The following is a 14269-nucleotide window of genomic DNA, read 5'->3' on the forward strand; positions in this document are numbered from 1 at the left end:
ATGGGTAGAGAAAGCAGGGAATGGGGACTACTTTTGTTATGATGCATCCTGTGTGGGGTGGGGGTGATGGTACTCATTGACACTGTGAACTTACGACTCCTGCCAAGGGAAGGGCCTCTCGGGTGTCATTATTAGCTTTTCCTGACCAGATGGGCAGAATGGTAAGAGGTTGTAATGATGCTTCACAAGTATCATTAGTCAGACATCAAAAGTAGAGTCAGACTCTTTAATATAATTTACTCCTGACTGACTTGGTTGGGAAAGACCACAATCTTCCTCATGCTTCCTTTTGTTCCTGATGCACAAATAGCCCCCACTGCACAGTATGATTGTGGAAACTGGTTGTGAATTACTGTTTAGATCAACTACCTAAGATATTTTTAGACGATGTCCCAATTCTTTTTCTATTAAGTTCTAGTCTATTACTAAAACACATTCAGAAGTGATAGAATATTTCCCAATGACAAGCCTTTTATAGAGCTTTCACTTTAAGGGAGAATGGAATGAATGGAATCTCAAAATCACTCATTCCATTTTTCTACCAAGATACTAGAATCAGAGAGTGCCTGGGTGGCTCATGATCTCATGGTTCATGGGATCAAGCTCCCCGCTGGGGTCCACACTGAGTGTGAAAAAATAAACGAACAAACTCTTAAAAACTTTAAAAGAAAGGTATTAGAATCGGAACATCTGTATTGAAACATGGCAAATTATGTGTTGATTCAGATAAATAAAATTAACTTAAAACGAAAGCAATAAATTTCATAGGAAATAAATCTCTAAGTTAGAAAACACTAAGGATTAATAATTTTTGACTCATTTGGAACACATATCAGACTGGTCATGGGTTGCATGCAATATTATACATTCAGGATAAAGAACAAAGTCCACCGAAAAATCTGTCTGACCCCAAAGTTATCCTTGACTACCTTGTCAGTTAATATTAATAAAGGGTATTTTTAAATTTGGTCTATGAAATGTTTTCTTCAGCATTGTTTTCTTTTACCTTCTGTTGTTGAGGTGGTGGTAATGTGAAATTTGAAAATTCTTCAATATACTTATTTTATTTTAATTAATTAATTTTAGAAAGGGTGCACACAAGTAAGGGACAGGGGCAGAGGGAGAGGGTAGAATCTTAAGTAGGCTCCATGTTCAGTGTAGAACTGACCTGGGGCTCAATCCCACAACCCACAGATCATGGCCTGAGCCAAAATCAAGAGTCATGACAGTCAACTGACTGAGCGACCAAACCTCTCCCCCCCCCATATCTTTATCAAAATTGCACTTTTAAAATGTGTAGCTAATTAGGAAGAACCCTCTTGGATTACTTCCATGTAAATAAGACAAAACCTAATAACGAAAAGGCCTTTGCCCCTCACTATTCATTCTTCTTGGTCATACAGCAGCCATCCTGCTGTAAGGAGAGAGTGCTGAGTGCTAAGGGAGGTGGAGCAGGCAGAGGACTGCCCAGGGGACCCGTCCCATCCCAACCTGGATCTCTGGGCTTCCTGTTATGTGAGAATGATAGACCACCTAGTTGTTTCAGCCACTGATTTCCAGGAGGTCTGTCCCTCACAAATAAGAACTGTCCGACCTGACCAATAAGATTAATATTTGTATTGAGAGTAGAATGGAGCATGTGAGAGGGAATCGTGAATTTAACATTTTGTAGCTGAGAAGATCTACAAAAGGCATCATCCTTCACAGATGGGTTAGAGCTGTTTGGCACATGCTGCCTAAAACTCACAAGATGAACCAAACAAAATACAGCCTGAGAATTTATGAGGAATGTTCAGAACACTAGGGTACAAAGTTACAGGAATAAAGAATTTGGTGTCACAAATGGAATTACATGTTTACTTGAGCATGTGACCTATTAGTCTCGTAGCTTTTATGCACTACAGTAACTTTCTGCTTTGTACAGATAAAAGGCATTCGATCATTCTACCAGTCAGGAACTATTCTAATCGCTGATATTAGCAGGACACAAAATTCCCTGCCTTCAAGTAGCTTATATTCTATAAGGTTAAGTCTGTAAAGATAAAATATGATACTGGTAAGTAACATAAACATGTTCATATACAATGATAGATCACAGGGTTTCCTAATTTAAACAATGTTTTCAGGCAATGCCCACATGATGAGGTCATCTTTGAGCAGAACCACTGAAAGCGTATCATGCAAATACCAATGAGGAAGGGCAAGTGGGTGGAGGAAACAAGCAGAAAATTGCCAGAATGGGAACATATTTACAGTGGATTGGGAATATCCACAATTGTTGTGTGGTTTAGAGAAATGTGATACCAAGTTTCCACTGGAGACATTTAAATTTTGGGAATCCTTGCAGTTAGAATTTTTAAAATTTTAATAAGAAAACTGCCCAGAGTGTTTAAGATTATATGTAACAGATCCAAAACCATGACCTATTTGGAGAATGCATGGACCTATTTCTTTATGACAACCTTACCCCTACTGAGAGAACATAGTGGTGGGGTGGACAAGGACTTAAGGAAAGATAGTAAATACCATTTGTCAAAACTGTCTGAGGGATTTGATCCCAGGACTTGCTAAGATACATACTTTTCGTCTTGTCTACCCCTGTAGCCAGCCAGGGGTATACTCCTACTTAAGAATGTGAATCAAGTAAAATTTGCTGGGTCTTTTACGCCTCAGTTATATCTTCAATGTCAACGTCAACAAACAAATTTTTAACATATAATAAGATATTGTACTTAAAAATTGAATAGTAACAAAATCACATATTTCATGTTTCCTCATTAGTACAAGATCTACTAACCCCCAATTATTCCTAGTCTTATGCTTCGATGTGAGACTTGTGCTTCCATCTTGTGCCTAGTATTTATACAACGTTGACTTTTCATATGTTTCATATCCCAAGTTTTATACTAACTCAGATGTGATGATAATGTGACTCTATGTGTGAGATTGGCAAACTTTTATGCAAGGAACATACAGTAAATATTTTATTCTTTGTAGGCCATACTGATTCTGTTACCACTCTTCCAATATGTCCTTACTGGGTCAAAAGTACCTAAATATGAATGTGGCTGCATTCCAGTTACACTGTACTTAAAAATAGATGTTAGGCTGTATTTGGCTCATGTTCTTTAGGTGGCAGACTCCTGATGTACACAAAGGAATTAAGAGCACTAGAAGTAGTAACTCTATGGATAAATAAACAATATCTTTCCTATTTTTTAGCCTCCTTAAAATATGGTGGACTGTTTAATAAACTAACACTCTAGTATATATGTGTATAGCATGTGTAAAAGAAACCCATACTAATAGTAGCACAGGGCAGAACCAGAGAAATGGAAGTCCATGTGGAAAGGAATTGTCGGGTGCTCTACATGAAGAAGTATAAACTCACGTGAAGGTAGACTGTGGTAAGCTGTATAGGATAACCCCTGAAACAAACACATAAAAAATAGTTATAGGTAATACCATTAATCCGAAAAAGAATAAAAATGATTTAAAACAAAATCTTCTGTAAAAATTGAGTTACTTCAAAGGCAGAAAAAGAGGGAACAGAGCAAAGGAGATCTAAAAGCAATAGCAAGATAATTTAAATCTATATAGTAATATCTGTAAAAGGAAACAGTCTAAAAACCCCATTGAAAAGGAAAAATTGTCACTGATTTTTTTTTTTTTTTTAGTTTTATTTATTTCGAGAGAGAGAAGAGAAGGAGAGAAAGAATCTCAAGCAGGCTCTGTACTGTCAGTACAGAGCCCAGCAAGGGGCTTGATCTCAGGAACCGTGAGAGCACCTGAGCTGAAATCAAGAGTCTTACACCTAACCATGTGAACCAACCAGGTGTTCCTGTCAACTGGATTTTTAAAAACAGACAACAATGTATTCCCTAGGAGAATCACTTCACAAATTAAAGACACAATGTAAAGTCATGGAAAAAAGATAAACATAAATGCTATTAATGTCATTAAAATAGAGTAGCTATATCAGATCAAAGTTAATTAAAGAGCAAATTCTATGACCAGGGATAATGAAATCTATTTCATAATCATAAAGGGATACATTCCCCAGAATGACATGAGAATCCTAAACCATACACGTGGCAACAGAACTTCACAACCCCTCAGAAACGGACAGGAATGCAATAATAGACCAATCAACAATGACAGTCAGAGATCTCCATGTCCCTTCTCTCCATAATAGAACAAGTAGACAAAATCAGTACCTCGGCGACTGTAACATGACTATCAAGGAAACTGCCCCAATTGACATTTACAGAGCTGTGAGATAAAAGAAAAAGTATGTATTGTTCTCTGCTCCTGGCTCCTACATGGAACCCCTAACGTCCTTGTATTTCCTAAGTGACGAGGGTAACAGCAGCATCTTTTGTTATAATGAGGCCTCTCCTGTGTGGGCTCTTTGGGTGGGGCTGCTCACCGGAAGGATGGTGATTTTGAGCCTTATCCCCTCATCCTCCAGAGAGAGGACCTGGGCTGGAAATGGAGTTAATGACTGGTCATGCGTATATGAGGATGTCTCCTCAAAAGCCCAATGGCTGGAGGTTCAGAGAGATTTCAGGCTGGCGAACACCGCCCCTCCAGGAGGTGACACACCCCAACTCCATGGGGACAGAAGCTTCTGCACTGAGGACCTTCCCAGACCTCATCCCTTGTGTCTCTTCATCTGACTGTCCATCCGTATCCTCTATCATAGCCTGTAATAAACTGGTACATGTGTTTCGCCGAGTTCTGTGAGGGGCTCTAGCAGGCTAGTCAAAGACAATGAGGGGGTTGTTGGCACCTCTGATCTAGACCAGTCTGCAGAAGCACATGAGTCAGCCTGGACTTGCGGGGCGGCTGGAGTGTGTGGAGGGGCATCCAGGGAGAGGGAGTCACAGTTGAGGTGAATGGTAGGAAACCAGCTGGTGTCGGAGACTGCTTATTGGTGGGGGAAACCCTCCACGTATTTGTGACCAGAAGTGTCAGAAGTGAAGTCTTCTGTGTGAGTAGTGAGGGAGACAGGATAGAAGCACACAGTAGGGGAAAAAACAGACTTCTTCCCTACACAGGAGAAATACTGATTGTTTTCATTCATAAGAACGCTCCACCTAACCAGGGAATTAAACACAATCTTTAAAAGTGCGCATAGTACTTTACCAAGAGAAACCATATTCTGGCCCATCAAACTAGTCTCGCTAAATTTTAAAAGAATTCACATCACACAAAATATGTGTATGACCACCATGGAATTATGATAGAAATCACTAATAGAAAAGCCTCTGGAAAATCCACAAATACTTGGAAAATAATGACCTCCTTGTGACTAACCCTGGGACAAAGAAGACGTAGAGAAAGAAATGAGAATGTAGCCTGAAGTGAATGAAAATGAAAGCAGAACATTCATAATTTGCCACCACAGCGGGAGAAACTAAAGACCACGTCCTTGGAAAAGGGCTAGCCACAGAACACCTAAGCCAAAGACTCTTCCTTTTTGTTTGTTTGTTTCCTTTGGGTGTTTGCCAAGGAGTGTGAACCTCCTCCTAAGTGAGCTCATGCAGTTCTGAGGCCTACTTAGGTGAAGCAGGACAGTGAAGATGGCAAGGTTCTTGAGGTTATTTATAAATATTTGATTGTGATAAACCAGTTGAAAATGTTGTAACTGAGAACACATAGTCCACTGAGGGTAGTTAGATTTAAAGGGCAATATATTTCTAGATGCATTAAAATAAATGGGGGCACCTGGGTGGCAGAGTCGGTTGAACAGAGCATGGAGCTCCTTTAAATTTCTCTCTCCCTCTCTCTGTCTCTGCCCCTACCCCACGCGTGCATGAGCTCTCTCACGAAATAAACTTACAAAATTAAAACAATAAAATTAAAAATAAATGGATATTTTAATGAAAGTAGAGAATATAAAATGGCAGATATGAGGGTAGTAATATAGGGAGGGAGTAAGTGAAAATATGATTTCAAAGGTGGTGCAATTACTGCAGACAATGACTTTGGGTAGTTAAGATGGGTAAGGAGAAAAGAAAAGGTCACAAAGTACCAGTCAGCTTTCTAGGAGGTTTTCCATGGTAACAAATATCCCTGAATTCTCTTGGGTTCATCAGAACAAACATTTATTTCTTCCTCATATCACTTCTATCATTAGTCACCTCTTGCTTGGTTCTGTCATTTGAGTCTGGGACTCGGGATAGAACTTCAGTCTATGTGGTTATAACTATTCTTGCGCCAGAGAGACAGAAGGAGCACACAAAGCTTTGAAAGCTTCTGTTTACACTTAAAATATGCCATTCTACTCACACTGCATTAGTCAAGGTGGCTATAAACTGGGAAGGACGTGTAGTCCCCTCAAAAAGAAGAAGGGTTGCCTAAGTCATGTGGCCAAGCTTGATATCAAAGAGCAGAGACATATAATCTCACAAGAGGGTGATAATTAATTGGAAATATTACAATGTACGATAGTACAACTTCTATCAGAAATCATTTATCCCTTCTTTGTATTTCACACAAAATACACTTAGGTTTGTCCCGAAAGAAAAAATTTCTATCCAAACATGACTGCAGTCACATGGGAGGGTCTTGCAACAGTCTCGTGAGATTCCTCTTGGTTGAGAGCCTGACGTGGAGTCCTCACTCCTAACACATTACGGTGGAACAGAAAAAAACTCAATAAACCCTCCCATTCCGAAAAGAAAAGGAAAGGAGGGACCCAGCAGTCTCTGGTCCACAGCAAACAGGGAAGGGCAGGAATGAGGAAGGATCTTTTCTTAGGTTCCTACTTTTCCCCTGAGAATAGCTTTCCAGTCCTTTGTGTTTCACCGTTCTTGACTTCATGTAGTTACATCTGCTAAAGTGTCAGAAACCCTGTCTTCCTTGCACAACCAGCCGTTTTCCCTAGTGACCTCCTTGCCATCATAATGTACATCACCAAACATTATTACATGATCACAGTTTCCTTCTGGTGCAAACTTGGCGCATTGTGGACAGCACAATATTTTTACATAGCACTTTATGTGATACCAAACAGCTACATCTATTAGCTACACCCACCATATTTAGCTAGACATGCCATGCTCTTCGTATTTATTTCAGGGTCATTGAGCCTCTCGGGCCCCTCTAATAGAGCCACACCTGTGCTTTCCGTTCACTAAGCCATGGTGTCCAAGAGAAGCAATCCCACAGGACCTACTGTAGTCAACGGCAGGTAACTTCATAGGGCATTAATTAGGGCCATGTCTTTCATGTAGACTTTGCCATGATTTTGAATTTTAACTTGCCCTTGACCTCAAAGGATTTATTAATGGTCAGTTTTACCCGCTAGAGATGAGACACAGTTACGTCCTTAAATCCTACTTGCAAATCAGGTCATTCACTTCTGACATCAGGTCTTTCTTGGAATACTGTGTTAAATGCAGCTGAGAACAAAGTGGCATGGTAGTATCTTTTGCTTTCCTTATCTCTATATTGGTAGAATTGATATACAGGGGAGATAACCATCCCCCACTTCGGGAGCATTTGCAAAGTTCTGGGGACATTTTTAATGTCATCACTGTTGTGGTTCTACTGGTATCTAGTGGGTATAGGCCAGCGATGCTGCTAAATATCCCACAATGCACAGTACAGTTTCCTACATGAAAGAGTTATCTGAGCCCCAATGTCTACAGAATAGTATAACTTATACCATGTAAACCTCAATCAATAGAAAGCAGGAATGTCTATATTAATACCAGGTAGAACAAATTTCAGACAAAATAAAATTACTGAGGATAGAGGGGGAAATTACATAACTGACAGGTCAAACAAGGTGACTTTGCAATGCTGAGTGTATATCCACCAAAGAATAGCTGCAAAATATGTTAACCATCAAATGATAAAACTGAAAGGAGAAACAGACAAATTGACAATTACAGCTCGAGACTTCTCTCAATAATTGATAGAATAATGACAGAAAGTCAGCAGGACACTGGTGAACACTACAACACTATCAAGTCACACGATCTCATCAACATTTTTATAACACCACCCAAACACAGGAGATTACACATTTTTTTTCCCCTCAAGAACATATGTCAAGACAGTTCTTCTGCTGGGTCCTAAGGCACCCTTCAACAAATTCAAAAGAATAGAATCCTAGAGGGTGTTCACCGCCCACAATGGAATCCAACTACAAAAACATAAAGTTAACAGGAAAATCTCCAAACACTTTGAAATTAAACAACATACCTTCCAAATAATCCACAGGAAGAAGAGGAAGACTTGAGGGAAATATACGGCTGCGTGAAAATGAAAATACAACATGTCATTATCTGTGAGATTCAACTGAAGCAGTACTAAGAGGGACATTGATGCTCAATGCTTATACTAGAAAAGAGGGGGGGCGCCTGGGTGGCGCAGTCGGTTAAGCATCCGACTTCAGCCAGGTCACGATCTCGCGGTCCGGGAGTTCGAGCCCCGCGTCGGGCTCTGGGCTGATGGCTCAGAGCCTGGAGCCTGTTTCCGATTCTGTGTCTCCCTCTCTCTCTGCCCCTCCCCTGTTCATGCTCTGTCTCTCTCTGTCCCAAAAATAAAAATAAAACGTTGAAAAAAAAAGAAAAAAAAAGAAAAAAAAAAGAAAAGAGGGAAAATATCCAGGAACAATCTAAATTGCAGCAAGAAATCAGAAGGGAAAAAAAGAAACACAAATGAAGCAGAAAGAAGGAAATAAAGGCAAGAACAAAAATAAGTAAAACTGAACATAGGAAACAATAGAGAAAATAAAACAAAGAGCCAGCTCACTGAAAAAAATCAAGTTCATGATTCACTAGCAAAACTACCAAAAAATATAAGAGAAAATATAAATGACTCATAACAAATTAAACAGGGAATATTACTCCAGAACCTGCAAACATCAAAAAGACAGTAAGGGACTAATACAAAACACACAAATACTTGAAAACTTAGGGGAAATGGACCAATTCTTCTAAACATACACCTTACCACAAATCACCCATGTGAAAGGAATGGTAGGAATCCTTTGAACTGCAGAGTAAGTCTGCAATCTGAAAATTCCCTCCCGAAAAAGAAACCTGCAGGCACACAGAGTGAGTGCTGAGTGTTCCTCAGCATCCATGCTGTGTAGCCAGGTGGACTGGACTGTAGGGACCTCGAAATGATAACGAGCCCTTCCCTTGAACACATACTCTAGATAAGAGCCCATGGAGACAGAAGCAAACGTGATTTCCTGATAGGACCTTCCCAATCTTCCCTATGATAAGCATTCTTCCCCATCTCCCAGGGTCTTCCCCTTGTCCCCTTTTGATAATACCCCCCCAACACACCTCCAAAAGCTTACCGAAACCTTACTCTGTTTGGTTTGAATTGACCATTGTGGCCTTAGCCCAGAACCCCAAGGCATTCCATTGAGGGACCCTAATAAAGGCATTCACCCTTGGTCCTGCCCTAAGATCTCTGCCTGCACCCTGTCTTAATCTCCTCACACGACCCCCATGGGTGTGCAGAATAGCTCCCCCACGATCTGTGAGTAATTAACTTCTCTACTTCACTTTCCCTTACAATCTCTTGTTGAACCGTGGCTCACCATCTGACATCTAGGACTCTACTTAACAAATATTAGTACAACAAAGTCACAACACCAACACTAGACAATTCTATCAAACCTACAAAGAATTAACAGGAATTCTACACAATTTCTCTCAGAAAATAGAAGAGTGAATACTTTACCCAACTAACCGTATGAGGCCGGTATTAGCGTAATACCAAAACTACACAAAAACATTAAGGGGGCAGGGGAGATAACTACCAAAGAAATCCCAAATGAAGGTGCAAAAATTCTTAGCAAACTATTAACAGTGGAAGTCAGCAATACACAGAAAGAATTGTACACCATGACCAAATGGGTTTATTTGGGGGACAGAGAGCAGTTTCAAATTCCAGCAGTATGAGCCATCATGTTAACATGCTGGACAGGAAAAATCACAGGATCCTGTCAATTGATACAGAGGAGCATTTGACAAAATTCAACACCTATTTATCATCTAAACTTTCAGAAAACTAGGAACAGAGGGAAATTTCCTACACTCAGTAAAGAACACCTGCAAAAAACTTACAGCAAACTTTATCCCTAATAGTGAAAGACTGGATGCTTTTCTTCAGAGACTGGAAACAAGGCAAGGACGTCCAGTCCACTCTCACCACTGATATTTGACATGTTATCAGAAGTTCTAGTCAGTGACAGAAGAGGAGTAAACAAAAGTGATAACGAGAGAAAAGGAAGATAAAATAGTAGCTACTTGCAGAAGCCATCATGGTTGTGTTAGGCGGGATAACACACCCATCCCAAAGGATGGCCATGTCCTTGTGCCTATCACACGGGAGTGTTACTGTAAATGTCGTAAGGGAGTCTGCAGATGTGCTCTGGTGAAGATCATGAGGTGGGCGATTATCCTGGATGATCTGGTAAATGCGATACGGTCCCGAGGGACTTAGAAGAAGGATGCAGGTAGAGTTACTTATGTAAAGGTTGGTGGAGTGATGACAGAGGTAAACATGTTTGAAGATGCTATCCTGCTGGCTTCAAAGAGGGAGGAAGGGGACCACCATGAGGCAGAGGATATAAGTGGCCTCCAGACATGGGAAGGTAAGGAAACAAAATCTGACCTGGCATATCCAGACGGAGCACGGTGCTATGGATCCATTTTACACATTTCGCCTCCGGAACTGTAAGAGAATAAATTTGTTAAAGTCATTCAGGCTGTGGTAATTTGTCACAGCATCAACAGGAATATTTTTGAAGTGGTATGTATAGAAAATACAAAGGAATGTACAAAAATTTCTAGAAGAACGAAAATTTACAAAGTGTCAGAACACAGAAGCATGCAAAAATCCACTGCATTTCTATATACTAGCAATTTACACCTTGAACCTGAAATTAAAAGTACAATACCGGGGTGCCTGGGTGGCTCAGTTGGTTAGGTGTCTGACTTTTGACCTCAGCTCAGGTCTTGATTTCAGGGTCAGGAGTTCAAGCCGTCCATTGGGCTCTGAGCTGGGCATGAAACCTACTTAAAAACAATCCATGTATGATTGCTTAGAAAAGAAAAAGTAAAAGAAATATGAGCCCACATTCCAGTGCAGGGACCTGTGGCTCTGAAGACAAGAATCAGTCACTGGAAAATGGCAGAATGGCCTCCAGGCAACTGAGGCCATCATCTTGTCAGACACCGGGGTTGGAATCGCAGGGACTCTATCTTATTCATTTTTCATTTTTTATTTACTTTTTCATTTACTTCACTGTGTGCTCATTAACCTCCACACACTTGGTTTCCAAACACCAGACCACAGCCAACTACTACAGTTAAGACGTTTCAAGTTATTTCACTCAAGACCTGAAGGAACTCTTCAGATTTAGCACCTACTTTGTACCTGTCACCATCTCATATGCATTTTTCACGTCACAGGAGTCTCTCAACAACCCACTGACTTATGTATACCTTGGTGTAAACTGGGAAAAAAATGTAAATGAAACATATAATCTGGGTCACAACATGTGGAAAGAAAAGATAATGGTAAGGGAAAATTGTATAAAAAAAAGAAGTTTTACTACAGTTGAAAATGAGCCATGGAATGAATTGTTCAAGACCACACTTTGAAATTCACATTTTAAAATCCTCTGGAAAATTGTTCTAATAAAATTGTTTAGTAACATTTATGATCTAATAAACATTTCCAAACATCTTCATTAAGCTAGTATAAAAATATTCTAAGGCAATTTATCTAAATAGTATTCTAGAGTCGGCGGCAAGATGGCGGCTTAGGAGGACGCTGGGCTCACCGCACGTCCTGCTGATCACTTAGATTCCATCTACACCTGCCTAAATAACCCAGAAAACCGCCAGAGGATTAGCAGAACGGAGTCGCCGGAGCCAAACGCAGACGAGAGGCCCACGGAAGAGGGTAGGAAGGGCGGCGAGGCGGTGCGCGCTCCACGGACTGGCGGGAGGGAGCCGGGGCAGAGGGGCGGCTCGCCGGCCAAGCAGAGCCCCCGAGTCGGGCTGGCAAAAGCGGAGGGGCCTGACGGACTGTGTTCCCACAACAAGCGCGACTTAGCGTCTGGGAGGTCATAAGTTAACAGCTCTGCTCGGAAAGCGGGAAGGCTGGAGGACAAAGGGAGGGAGAGCTGCTGAGCCCCCTGACAACAGAGCTCAGTTTGGTGGGGAACAAAGGCGCTCGCCAGCGCCATCTCCCCCGCCCATCCCCCAGCCGAAATCCCAAAGAGAACCTGTTCCTGCCGGGGAACTTGCTCGCTCCGCGCAAACACCCAACTCTGCACTTCGGCGGAGCCAAACCTCCGGCAGCGGATCTGACTCCCTCCCGCTGCCACAGGGCCCCTCCTGAAGTGGATCACCTAAGGAGAAGCGATCTAAGCCTGCCCCTCCTGCCCCCGAGCACCTTGCCTACCCACCCCAGCTAATACGCCAGATCCCCAGCATCACAAGCCTGGCACGGTGCAAGTAGCCCAGACGAGCCACACCACCCCACAGTGAATCCCGCCCCTAGGAGAGGGGAAGAGAAGGCACACACCAGTCTGACCGTGGCCCCAGCGGTGGGCTGGGGACAGACATCAGGTCTGACTGCGGCCCCGCCCACCAACTCCAGTTATACACTACAGCACAGGGGAAGTGCCCTGCAGGTCCGCACCACTCCAGGGACTATCCAAAATGACCAAGCGGAAGAACTCCCCTCAGAAGAATCTCCAGGAAATAACAACAGCTAATGAGCTGATCAAAAAGGATTTAAATAATATAACAGAAAGTGAATTTAGAATAATAGTCATAAAATTAATCGCTGGGCTTGAAAACAGTATACAGGACAGCAGAGAATCTCTTGCTACAGAGATCAAGGGACTAAGGAACAGTCACGAGGAGCTGAAAAACGCTTTAAACGAAATGCATAACAAAATGGAAACCACCACAGCTCGGCTTGAAGAGGCAGAGGAGAGAATAGGTGAACTAGAAGATAAAGTTATGGAAAAAGAGGAAGCTGAGAAAAAGAGAGATAAAAAAATCCAGGAGTATGAGGGGAAAATTAGAGAATTAAGTGATACACTAAAAAGAAATAATATACGCATAATTGGTATCCCAGAGGAGGAAGAGAGAGGGAAAGGTGCTGAAGGGGTACTTGAAGAAATAATAGCTGAGAACTTCCCTGAACTGGGGAAGGAAAAAGGCATTGAAATCCAAGAGGCACAGAGAACTCCCTTCAGACGTAACTTGAATCGATCTTCTGCACGACATATCATAGTGAAACTGGCAAAATACAAGGATAAAGAGAAAATTCTGAAAGCAGCAAGGGGTAAACGTGCCCTCACATATAAAGGGAGACCTATAAGACTCGTGACTGATCTCTCTTTTGAAACTTGGCAGGCCAGAAAGAATTGGCACGAGATTTTCAGGGTGCTAGACAGAAAAAATATGCAGCCGAGAATCCTTTATCCAGCAAGTCTGTCATTTAGAATAGAAGGAGAGATAAAGGTCTTCCCAAACAAACAAAAACTGAAGGAATTTGTCACCACTAAACCAGCCCTACAAGAGATCCTAAGGGGGACCCTGTGAGACAAAGTCCCAGAGACATCACTACAAGCATAAAACATACAGACATCACAATGACTCTAAACCCGTATCTTTCTATAATAACACTGAATGTAAATGGATTAAATGCGCCAACCAAAAGACATAGGGTATCAGAATGGATAAAAAAACAAGACCCATCTATTTGCTGTCTACAAGAGACTCATTTTAGACCTGAGGACACCTTTAGATTGAGAGTGAGGGGATGGAGAACTATTTATCATGCGACTGGAAGCCAAAAGAAAGCTGGAGTAGCCATACTTATATCAGACAAACTAGACTTTAAATTAAAGGCTGTAACAAGAGATGAAGAAGGACATTATATAATAGTTACAGGGTCTATCCATCAGGAAGAGCTAACAATTATAAATGTCTATGCACCGAATACCGGAGCCCCCAAATATATAAAACAATTACTCATAAACATAAGCAACCTTATTGATAAGAATGTGGTAATTGCAGGGGACTTTAATACACCACTTACAGAAATGGATAGATCATCTAGACACACGGTCAATAAAGAAACAAGGGCCCTGAACGAGACATTGGATCAGATGGACTTGACAGATATATTTAGAACTCTGCATCCCAAAGCAACAGAATATACTTTCTTCTCGAGTGCACATGGAACATTCTCCAAGATAGATCAT

The 14269-nt window shown here is 41.4% G+C and overlaps 1 protein-coding gene across 3 annotated transcripts in view; it reads right to left on the minus strand.

Annotated features, from left to right (window-relative positions):
• LOC125153772 (zinc finger protein 677-like) overlaps positions 1 to 14269 on the minus strand; it is a 160664-nt gene that overhangs the window by 114705 nt on the left and 31690 nt on the right. For 2 of the 3 annotated variants that reach the window (XM_047837286.1, XM_047837288.1), the window contains exons 4-6: positions 10651 to 10710; positions 8218 to 8267; positions 3392 to 3428 (exon numbers count right to left, since the gene is read on the minus strand). In XM_047837286.1, coding sequence (XP_047693242.1) covers positions 3392 to 3428; positions 8218 to 8267; positions 10651 to 10710 — 147 coding nt within the window. The remainder of the gene's footprint in view (positions 1 to 3391; positions 3429 to 8217; positions 8268 to 10650; positions 10711 to 14269) is intronic. The other variant, XM_047837287.1, reaches the window with a different exon arrangement.

This window comes from Prionailurus viverrinus, chromosome E2, assembly GCF_022837055.1.
Source record: "Prionailurus viverrinus isolate Anna chromosome E2, UM_Priviv_1.0, whole genome shotgun sequence".
Taxonomy (NCBI): domain Eukaryota; kingdom Metazoa; phylum Chordata; class Mammalia; order Carnivora; family Felidae; genus Prionailurus; species Prionailurus viverrinus.